The following is an 11,118-nucleotide window of genomic DNA, read 5'->3' on the forward strand; positions in this document are numbered from 1 at the left end:
GCGCATCCTCAATCAAATCAATTCAGTTGGCCCCTAGGAATTGAAAATCCGTAACATATTCCATCTTACACCACCCATCTTGAACTTTTTTCCAGGGGCCCACTGTGTCTGATGTGTGTTGTATGATGTGCCTGTTGCAAGGAGAACAAAGGAAACAGGGAAGGCGTGAAACACGTGGGGTCCCATCAGATCGCCACGTCAGATTCTGTGTATAACATTCGTGGGTCACGCAGAGGAGCCTGCCGGACCTGATTAACTGTCCCCTTCAATTTATTATAATTACTGATAAACTTGCGCCAGCATCATTGTGATTTGACCCGACTCTGTTGCCAAACACTCCTTTGTGGCGCGTGGTAAGTAAGTTTTGACCGGCAACCGGCTGCTAACCGCCTATCACCGATCACCCATCAAAATCCAGATCGTAAATCGCAATCCCGTAGCTGAAGCTCTACGTACGAGACAATGAAGACATCGTTACTCGGGAGCTCGTCGGAATACCAAAACTGCCCCTGTAACTAGAAGAATCTTCCCTCTTGGTTCGATTCGATCCACAGTGCCACACTGCTCCTGAACAACGAGCGCGTCCATTTAAGTCCAGATGCGTGCCTGACAAGCGAGTCTCTCTTCCTCCTCCTCCTCCCTCTCATCTCCTCCTGAAAACCCTAGATCTTCCACGAGCTCCCATTCCTACACTCGAATTGTCGATATCTGCATAAATTCAATCTCGCAATCGCCATTGCGGTCGGTTCAGATCTGGTGAATTCACCTCCGAACCGACGGTTTATTGGCGCTGCATTCTCGTCTTTCAATGAGGAAATCTCGGGATTCCTGCTTGTTTCTTACTAGATCTTCGGCTGAGTCTCGTCTCTGAAACTTTTAATGCAGATCAGTTAATGAAACAGCCGGATTTTTCGGATTATCTTGACTTTGGTTTTAATTATTGTAGCTTTAGTTTAATTTGAGTAATTTATCGCGGTGATCGGTAATTATAATTGTTTAAGGAGGCTTAGATTGTACTGTACTGTAGGTCGGAGGTGCTGTTTCTTGGTTTCCTTGAAGGTTAAGTTGTGTTGTTACGGTATAATTTGCAGACGGCTGTGTTTGTAAATAGTTTGATCTTTGTTGGTTTATGTACGGATTCTGTTATATTGTTGATCTGGTGATCATCGAATACTGTGCTGGTTTTTGAGCTGATTGTGTATAGGAGTGGATAGATCTAAAATTTGAACTGTTTGAGTATGTTTTGATGGGATCAAGATAGTAGAATTTCATGGCAATGCCATCGGGAAATGTGGTGATCTCAGATAAAATGCAGTTTCCGAGCGGCAGTGATGGTGCTGGCAGCGGTGAGGTGCACCACCGACAGTGGTTCCCGGACGAGCGCGATGGGTTTATCTCGTGGTTAAGAGGGGAATTTGCAGCTGCGAATGCCATTATTGATTCTCTATGCCATCATCTGAGGTTTATCGGCGAGCCGGGAGAGTATGATGTTGTTATTAGTTGCATCCAGCAGCGGCGGTGTAACTGGAATCCAGTGCTTCATATGCAACAGTACTTCTCGATCGCTGAAGTCATGTACGCATTACAACAGGTGGCATGGAGGAAACAACAGCGACATTTCGATCAAATGAAAATCACGGAGAAGGATTTTAAGAAAAATGGTCCACAGGGTATTGGATCCAGACAGGGGCATAGGGCTGAGAATGTAAAGGAAAATCATAAATCGAATTCGGAGACCCATTATCTTGATGCTAACACTTCTCCTCAACCAGTCATTATGGAGTCAGAGAAAACCGAAGAAGAACCAGAAAAAGGTGAAGCAGTGAAGCAGGGGGCGAAGGTTGAAAGATCAGATGATAAAGGATCTGCTCTTGGTGAGGAGAGAGAAGGTAAAAGTTATTTGCATAAATCTGTTGTCCATCTCGGTAGGATGTTTATCCCAAATATAAACGGATCCACCTTTGAACTCTTGTATGTGATTACTTAAGTTTGCAGGGAAGCCGTTCAATTATGAAAAGATTGATACTTTAATGCCATGGTCCAGCAAATTAACTTCTTGCATATATTCGTTAATTGTCTTTAGCTTTTCTGCATGTTCGAATCTTGCATCATGACCATAAAATTACTATAAAGAGCTGATTGGTAGGATTGGAAGATAACAGGGATGCTTAGCTTGCTGTGGTGTTTTTTTAGATTAAGGGGCTTACCTGTTATTAATTTTGGAAATTTTGTCATAGTGACAATAAATTTTATGTTGAATAAGAGGTCAGAGCTTGTCATATACAGTAAAATCATGTGAAGTCTATGTAAAATGATGGATACTTTCTTATAATTATTAGTTGATGGATGTTTCACTTTAACTAATAGGAGTGAAAAAGGAAAAAAAAATATTGGAACAGCTTATAGTTTTACTCAACAGAGCTGTAACTTCAGTTAATTATTAGTTGCTAATAATCCAGTAGAATTTCTACATCTATGTTATGTTCTATAAAATTGACACTAAGCAAAAGAATGCTGCTTGTACATTTTTTATTGGCAATAGGATCAAACAAGTTCATTACATATGATGCAAAAGTAGTTTATACGCCTTATCTTATCAAAGCTGCGGAGACAGGTCCCGAACATGCCACTTTTACAGTACACCATGCCTATGAGGGTTTTAGCATCTAGATTTTTTTAAGCTCCTTTGTCTTGCACTATTTGTCTGACTATGACCAAGGCCTAAATTTATGTTTGCATCTTTATCACACATGAGATCCCCCTTATAAATCGTTAGTTTCTATCCTGTAAAATCCTTATGCAAGCATGATTAACTTTGATTCAATTCACATTCAATCAGACAACTAAAAATGATTAAGCAGACTAACAGTGTGTGATATTTCTATAAATGGGGATGACATGTTGTCAAGAAAATGTATATGCATCAACACTCTGAGCAAAAAGTTGACTTAATCACTGATTGGTTTTCCTTGGGTGCAGGAGGGGATAGTGTTGAAAAATCTCATTCTGGTAGTGGCTTAAAGAATTCAGAAAATCCAGAAAGAAGTGAACATGAGAACTTGGAAATTGAGGTAGTGGATGATGGATGTATCTCGAAAGGTATGCTTGCCAACATTTACAAATGTTTTCTGAACCAGGACAAGGATCACTTTACTGATAAAGAGAGTATTTCATGACTTCATATTATTTCCCATATTGGAGAAATTACTTTCTAGTTTGGGCATTAGACTGTGAAAATATATAAAAACCTGTGCCCTTTTAGAAGGTTTACCTAAACTCTCATGAAAAACATGAAGGCATGTGGTTTTAATACCTGATTTGTTTTTCATTTACATCAGGTACTTCTAATGCCCTTCAAGAGGGTGCTACAGATACCATCCAGGTTCCCATTTCAAAAACTTTTGTGGGTACTGAGATATTTGATGGAAATGTGGTATGAATTCTTTTACTGCTACTAGTGAATTCTTGTAGTTTCAAATCTGGTGATAATTGTTTTGAAAGAAATCATGAATGTTTTATTTGATTTTATTTAATTTATTTTTTCTTTTGTGTAATCTAATCTCAGAATGCATGAAAATTTCCTGTATAGGTTAATGTTGTTGAGGGGCTAAAATTGTATGAAGACCTTTTTGATGGATCAGAGATTTCAAAGCTTTTGTTATTAGTCAATGAGTTGAGGACTGTCGGGCGAAAAGGACAGTTTCAAGGCAAGTCCATTTGGTTATTTCCCTTTTATTTCTAAGTTATTCTTCTTTCGATGTCATTTAATAAAATTAACAGAGGCTCCCCACCACTGGGAGTAAATTTAGGGGGTAAAAAAAGTATTCTTCTTTTGTGTCACAAATAACTTCTATTCTGTTGCATAATTTTATGTTCCAAGAAAATTCCTGCTTATCCATTTTTTTTATGAGTAACAGCACTGAAAATTCCTGCTTATCCTTGGGAAGTATAAGACTTTTATCTCTTCACCATTATACTACTATAGGCCTTAAGCTAGAGCATCTCTAGGGTGAAACACACAAATGAGACAAATGACAACTAATACAATGATACGGATGGTCTATGTTCACAACCAAGGATCCAACAACAGCAGAACTTTTAGTGCTTTAATATGAGAAATATGAGTTGAGGAAGATCAATTCAGTCTTTGTCATATTTGATTACTTACATTAGAATTGATTGCCATTTTAAAGATGCCACCAACTAATAATTGACATACAAATAAATGCTCTATGATTGAGACTGGACGGATAGGCACCTCAACAGTCATATATCAAGTAGCATATGGAAAGAAATTGTTAATAGCGGGCATGTATTGTACGTTTGAAGTTATTTAACCTTTTTACTATATTCCTCCTAGATTTCTCATTATCTAGCTTCCTAGGAGGGAATGAGGCTGGATGTGGTTTAGCATGTTCAACCCTATTTTTTTTTTCTTTTGTCTGTATTCTAAAATATTCTATTCTGCATTTGTCTCTTAAGGCATAAAGTATAAAACCCATTATATGCATTTTTTGGCTCCTGTTTTTTTTTATCAATAATTTTTTGGCTCCTGTTCTTTGCGTTTGATTTACTATTCTTTGGTTTGATTTCTAAAGGAAATATGAGTTATGTAAATTTCTCTTGGCTGTGTATCTATTGCTAAGGCTCTGTTTGTTTCAAGTGTAAACTTCATATATACCAGGTAAAATTTTTAGGAGGTAAAATGAAGAGGAGTAAAATCTTCATTTTTTTTTTATCAATGAAGATAAGTAAAATCTTTGTTCACATCGCTTCAGATTTCACTTTGTTTGTTTGGAGAGAAGTAAAATGGAAATAAAATGATGTGCCCCTGATTTTTCCAAACCATCAGCTAACTGGTTAGCTGTGTCCTTGGAATCCACCTGAATTGAACTACTATCTCTAATAATGTCATTGCAATTCCCTCTTCATATGATTATATTTCAATGAGCCCACTTTGTTGATCTTACTTAGCCCATGCCACTGTGACCTTTGTAACATTTCCATCATTGGTAAAGGAAAAAATCTAGAATATGGGAATTAAAAAACAAAGAAAAAAGATAATTCAATGGCAAGACATACGGAGCTAAGGTGATTAACACTTAGATACTGCCTATTTTCCCTGGAAACAAGGTTCCTCTTTTACCAGGTACAACATGAATGCAACTGGGTTGGTACATTTCTACCTTAAGTGAAGTGCTGGTCATAGATGTTTAATGTTTTGTGGTCAAGCAAACAGAGACAGTTCATGACATATTTTCATAATTCATTCCTTATTTGATGAAGGAAAACTCATATGGGAATGGAGTTAGATCTGCTGACCACAACACAACCGATGTTCCATATGTGTGGCTGGGTGAGCGTGGCCAGCAATGTGTTGTGGTCAGCAGATCTGAACACATGGGAATGGCCCATTCAAAATAAAAGGATCTTACTGGATAGTGTTGATTAACATTTCACTGATCAATGCCAAACCGTATTATCTCAGTTGAGTTCGTAGCAATTAGCATTGCAGGCAACCTTTTTAAATCACTTGCAGAATGAAGATCTCCATGGAAAGAAGTTTAGTTGACTATGAAGATCTCTTTCTTTGTACATACTTCCTTTTCATAGACTTTTTACATATTATTAGACTTAAATTTCAAGTAAATGGATCAGTCTTTATGATTTTGTATAAATAAATCTCATACAAGATGATAGTTCTAAAAGAGATAGGTGCAAGCCAAAAAGGAAATGTATTGAGGTGGTGGGAATAATTTGAAGGCTCACAGGTTAATAGAGGATATGTCCATTGATACAGTGGAATGGTGAAGTGGATTTGTATAACTGCTCAAGAAGTTATTCCAAGTTCACAGATGATCATGAAAATGTTGCTGAAATAACCCTAATTGTTCTCTTGTCCAGATGTTGTATAATTAACATAGTGCCAAGAGGACACCTCTTTCTGCATAGGCTAGCAGAATCTGACTGTTTTTGTCGTGATCACTAAAGGTACAAACATTATTTCCAGTTTAGATGCTTGCCCTTGATAAAGTGGAATGGTGAAATTGGATTTGTGTGGTTGTATGGCCAAGCCCATGTAGTTGGGAATTTGGGATAAGAGTCTGTTGAGTCGAGTATACTTGGCAATTTTTCCTGATAATAAATTGAGATGAGTAGGGAAACATGATGCATTGGATATAAAAAATACTATTAAAACATTAAATTATTAATTACTTTGATAGAATCTAGAAAATATTTCTGTCAATTAGATTATTAACAAAGCAATTTTCAGCCACAAGGAGCAACTTTCTGCAAATGCTTTTAGCCTTTTACAGAAAGTAAGGAAGATGAGTGGTGTTGATATTCAGTTTGGTGAAGTTTTGGAGTTGCTGAGCCTTTTACAGAGGCAGGAAATTGATATCAGTAAGGAAGATGAGTGGTGTTGGAAGTGGAGTGGTGATGGGTGTTTACAAGTGAGGTCCTTTCAAAGCTAAGCAGATCTGGTCTTTCGGATTTCCCTAGCAAGAAGATTTGGAATCCCATATCTCCTTCAAAAATGAATTTTCTGGTTTGGACTATGGGCTATGGCTTTAGATGAGTGTCTCACTAGAACAAGTTTGGAGAGAACAAGCCTGCAGCTCTTGGATCTGTCTTGTGGCCTCTGTGGCCTAGTGCCTGAAGCTACAGATCATCTGAGTATCCACTGTTCTATCACTTCCAAGGTGTGGGCTCACTTCTTTAAAGATGTTGGGATCAGTTGGGTAATGCTGAGCTCAGTCAAAGACTTGCTGTGCTGCTGGAAAATCCAAGGGCTGAAGAAAAGAGGAAAGCTAGTCTAGAGATCTGTTCCTGCAGCTGTCCTTTGGTCAATCTGGACTGAAAGAAACAATAGAATCTTCTGTAACAAAGAGAAATGCCCAGAGGACTTAATACATTGTGCAGTTAGTAAATTGATATCCTGGGTCTCTGTAAAATCTGAATTCAAAAACCTGAATGTGCCTGAGTTGTTAAGATCCCAATCCTTTTGGAGTTTGTAACTTGATCTGCTTTCCTAGCCAATCTCAGTGTGGCTAGGGAGCTGTTGTACTATTTGCTTGCTGTTTCTAATAAAATTTTATCTTACCTTTCCAAAAACAAAACTTTTTGCAAATGCTTAGAATCTGTTGTTGGCGTTAGTTTTGTTGACTTGGTGTTCAGCCTTTGGCTGTTTAATTGTACTGATTCCCTTTCTGTTTGGTATGTGAGGACTTTAATATTCATAATAGAAAGAATGGGGGGGGGGTTCTTTTATGTATCATGTAGAATTTAATAAATATCTCTTTTTTGTGCCAAAGGGAAGGTGGCTTAGGCCCAATGTGGTGTTTTGCTCATTAAGAACTATATGCACAAGGTGCTTTATCCCAGTCAACCCCTCTCAAGACCCCAGATTTCTGGGACCAACATTGGCAATGGCTTTATCTGATTGTGTTATTGGTTTGTTTCTTTCAATTCAGCTTTTATGTTAAAGTTATTCTTATTGTTACTGTAATGTTTGACATTTTTTCACATGGGTGCATATCTTATTTTTTTCTGACTCTCCCATTAGCATTATATTGGAACATCCTTGACATTGTTTTTTGTAGATATCTTGTACTTCAAATAAAATTTTCTTTTTGGTAATTTACAAATTAGTATTGAGTAATCTTAATGATATGAAAAGCAGGACAGACATTTGTGGTCTTGAAGAGACCAATGAAAGGGCATGGAAGAGAAATGATTCAATTGGGTCTCCCCACTGCTGATGCACCTCCAGAAGATGAAAGTACGGCTGGGTCCTCCAAAGGCATGTTATGCTTCAATTAGCTGTTTCTGTAATTATTTTTAATCTACAAATTCTTGATGATTTCCCCTTTTAAATACCAATGTTTTGGGCCATAAATAAATTTGTTCAGATAAGAAGATGGAACCCATCCCTGGGTTGCTTCAAGATGTTATAGATAACCTGGTTCACTTGCAAGTTATGACTACAAAAGCAGATTCTTGCATTATTGATTTCTTTAACGAGGTTAGATCCTGTTTCTACCACAATAAGGTAGTAGAGGGGAAAATCTATTTGCCATGGCAAGCCTAATTTTGTGGCATTTTTTTGTGTAGGGGGATCACTCGCAACCTCACACATTTCCACCTTGGTTTGGAAGGCCTGTTTCTGTTCTGTTCTTAACAGAATGCAACATGACTTTCGGCAGAGTAATTGGAGTGGACCACCCTGGGGATTACAGAGGCTCTCTCAACCTTTCCCTTGCAGCAGGGTAAGTACTTCTAAGCTTTCTTTATTTATTAGCTGCTTTGCATTGGTTATAGGTTATGGTTGCTTGATCAACTTGGAAGAGGTAATGGTACTTACTAGATTTTCCATTTACCTGCATCATGCTTGATCAATAGGATTTTAATTGTGATGCCATTGCTGCTTGAGATTTAACCACATATAAAATTGAACCTAAGCATGGTTTCTCTGCTTCTAATCTTTGTTTAAAAGTTTGAGAGCTTGATATCCTTTACCATTCATGCCTTATAATATCTACATAGCCACATTAATTACGGGGATTTGAATGCACTTTTCATTGGAGCATGATGCACGATGTGTTGAATTAATTCACACGCTTTCATTTTGGAGAGTAGGAGTTCCAGCATCCAACAATTATTGCTGGGGAGCATTAAGAACAGCTAATTTAGGATTATTAGAACTTTCAGTGTCCTATAGAAAGTATAATAAGATTTGTATACCAAATATATTTCTCCCTCCCTCAACATCTCCAGGTGCTTGTTCAAATGTGTGGATAAAATAGGTTTAGTTAAAACTCACTGCATCTTGAGCCTTTTGACTTTTGACCATAGTTATCGGCTGCATGATTTCAGGCTTTTGTATTTGCTGAAAAGAGTCAAACAACCTAGGAGTATCGGGTTATACATTCAAATGAATTTGTGTGCTACGTTTGTTCAATCCTGTAATTCGTTGGAAAGGATATTGCGAATGATGTACTTTTTTTTTTCTCCTTGATGGAAATATACCTGGTAAGCAAAACCAGTAAGGCCACTTTGAAGCCTATTTGGTTCAAAATGTCTCTGCAGAAGCTGGTCCAAATACTAGAACTTTTTTCTTTTTCTTATGAATGTAGAGTGGCTTTCAAACAGGGTTTAATGTTGCATATGAGAATGATTTGGCAAGTCGGTGATTTATTAACTCGAGTTTCTTTTCTTTAAGCTGTATGACTAATTTTATTTTCGGCTGAATGAATGTGGTGCATGTAATCCAGATATATGTTCGATGGTCTTCTGCTACTTATCTGATATGATATTTTCTCATTGCACATACACAGATCTGTGCTAACGATGCAAGGTAAAAGTGCGGATTTTGCCAAGCATGCAATCCCTTCCATCCGAAAGCAGCGCATACTTGTAACCTTCACAAAGTCACAACCAAAGAAAAGCACGTCCAATGAAAGCTTGCGTGCACCGTCAACCGCAGGACCACCCTCTCCCTGGGGCCCACCACCTAGTAGGCCATTGGGTCATCATGTTCGGCATCCTGCGGGTCCTAAGCATTATGGAGCAGTCCCCACAACCGGAGTATTGCCAGCACCACCCATCCGTGCTCAACACCTACCCCCTCCCAATGGTATGCAGCCACTGTTTGTGACTGCTCCAGTGGCAGCACCGGTGCCTTATCCAACAGCACCAGTTCCACTTCCACCAGCCTCAGCGGGATGGCCAGCCGTTCCTCCACCGAGGCATCCTCCACCTCGACTCCCTGTTCCTGGCACTGGAGTTTTCCTTCCTCCCCCAGGTTCTGGCCCTTCTCCACCCCCACAAGCACAACAGCCGGCAACTGCAACTGAATCCAGCATTGCAATGGAGACACCAACCCAGGTAGAGAATGAAAACGGGTTGGAGAAGTCCAATGGCAACATCAATGCCTCACCCAAAAGCAAATTAGATGGAAAAGGCCCAAGGCAGGAATGTAATGGTAACATTAGTAGTAATAGTGGTGCAAGGGTGGTGGGAAAGGAAGAACATCAACAGAGCGCTAACATTAAGAAGAAAGTGGCAAGCAAGCCGACAGGAACAGTAAAGTAGAGAGAGATAGAGAGAGAGAGAGGCTCTGTATTCTTTAAAAAGAAAAGACACTTGCAGAGAGAAAGGAGTGGGCTGCAAACTGCAAGATGAGTTTGGGGCCAAAATGTAAAGAGCGGCGAAAAAGGGGATTGACTTTTGATTGAAGACATTTTACTTGGGGTAAAGGGTAAGAGGGCAGTTCTCTGGATTCCCACTTTTTCTATTTTCTAATTTTCTTCTTTTTTGTTACCTTTTCTTTTTATTGAATTGATAGCACTTGTCTACTTGTTACATGAACTCTTACTCTTATCCGAGGTGACTGGTGAGCTGTCTCTTTTCCTCTCTCTCTCTCTCTCTCTCTCTCTCTCTCTCTCTCTCTCTCTCCTTTTAAACTTCAAAGTATATTATATAGCAATTAGTGAGTAGGTACATAAATTAATGAAAAGGAAACGATACAAGTAGTGACAAAGTAGTTTGACTTCTGTGATTGTGTCAGGGGTGCCCACCCACTCACTCTTTGATAGTAGAGAGTAGTACTATATGGATGGACATAGACTACACTAGAAGCCACATATTATTATGGACGATGGTCCCCAATTGTTTACTGTGACTGTGTTGGGAGTCGATTGAAAGGAGCAGAATTGCCGCATATTCAAAGCATATGATGCTGACTCTAGGGGGGGGGGGGAAAGTAGTACAGAGGATTCTCGATTTTCCATTCAGCCTATTCTTTTAGGCATTTGGTATGTTGATTTATTTCTTCCCCTTTTCTGAGAATGTTTCCTTTATCTGATTGAACCAAAAAATTGGTGTCCTGGGGCCTGGTGGTGGTGGATTGCTTTGCAAAAAAGAAGATAGGAATTCCACGTCCTTCCATCTACCCCATTATCAAATGGGAGGGGGAGTTTAGTTTGGGAGTGGGGACTGTCTGGGGGTCTGGGGCCACACAACCTATAAATGTGGTCCGGGCTCTCTGAGCTACCTGTGGACTGTGCCTGTGCTGTGACTGTGAGTGAGATTAGGAACCACCATTGAAAGGGCCCC

The 11,118-nt window shown here is 39.0% G+C and overlaps 1 protein-coding gene across 2 annotated transcripts; it reads left to right on the top strand.

The window, feature by feature from the left end:
• The first annotated feature begins 436 nt into the window (after positions 1–436).
• LOC148855329 (hydroxyproline-rich glycoprotein family protein) lies at positions 437–10,418 on the top strand. Of its 2 annotated transcripts, none has more exons than XM_088983825.1 (8): positions 437–1,889; positions 2,980–3,099; positions 3,339–3,433; positions 3,590–3,707; positions 7,682–7,804; positions 7,914–8,026; positions 8,116–8,270; positions 9,339–10,418. In XM_088983825.1, exons 1-8 carry the CDS (start codon positions 1,271–1,273, stop codon positions 10,093–10,095), a joined length of 2,100 nt encoding a protein of 699 aa, XP_088839951.1. In that variant the 5' UTR covers positions 437–1,270; the 3' UTR covers positions 10,096–10,418. The 2 variants fall into 2 exon arrangements, with proteins under 2 accessions (XP_088839951.1, XP_088839952.1); XM_088983826.1 differs by having other exon boundaries at positions 7,685–7,804.
• The last annotated feature ends 700 nt before the right edge of the window (positions 10,419–11,118 follow it).

Source organism: Nelumbo lutea, chromosome 4 (assembly GCF_056320005.1).
Source record: "Nelumbo lutea isolate HS-2025 chromosome 4, American lotus-T2T, whole genome shotgun sequence".
In the NCBI taxonomy this organism is placed as follows: Eukaryota; Viridiplantae; Streptophyta; class Magnoliopsida; order Proteales; family Nelumbonaceae; genus Nelumbo; species Nelumbo lutea.

Excerpts from the sequence above, each read along its gene's own strand:
- LOC148855329 (XM_088983825.1), top strand. The coding sequence starts at position 1,271 with ATGGCAATGCCATCGGGAAATGTGGTGATCTCAGATAAAATGCAGTTT. Across the intron at positions 3,708-7,681 it reads GCGAAAAGGACAGTTTCAAG|CAGGACAGACATTTGTGGTC; the intron begins GCAAGTCCATTT and ends TGATATGAAAAG. Across the intron at positions 8,027-8,115 it reads TTATTGATTTCTTTAACGAG|GGGGATCACTCGCAACCTCA; the intron begins GTTAGATCCTGT and ends TTTTTTGTGTAG.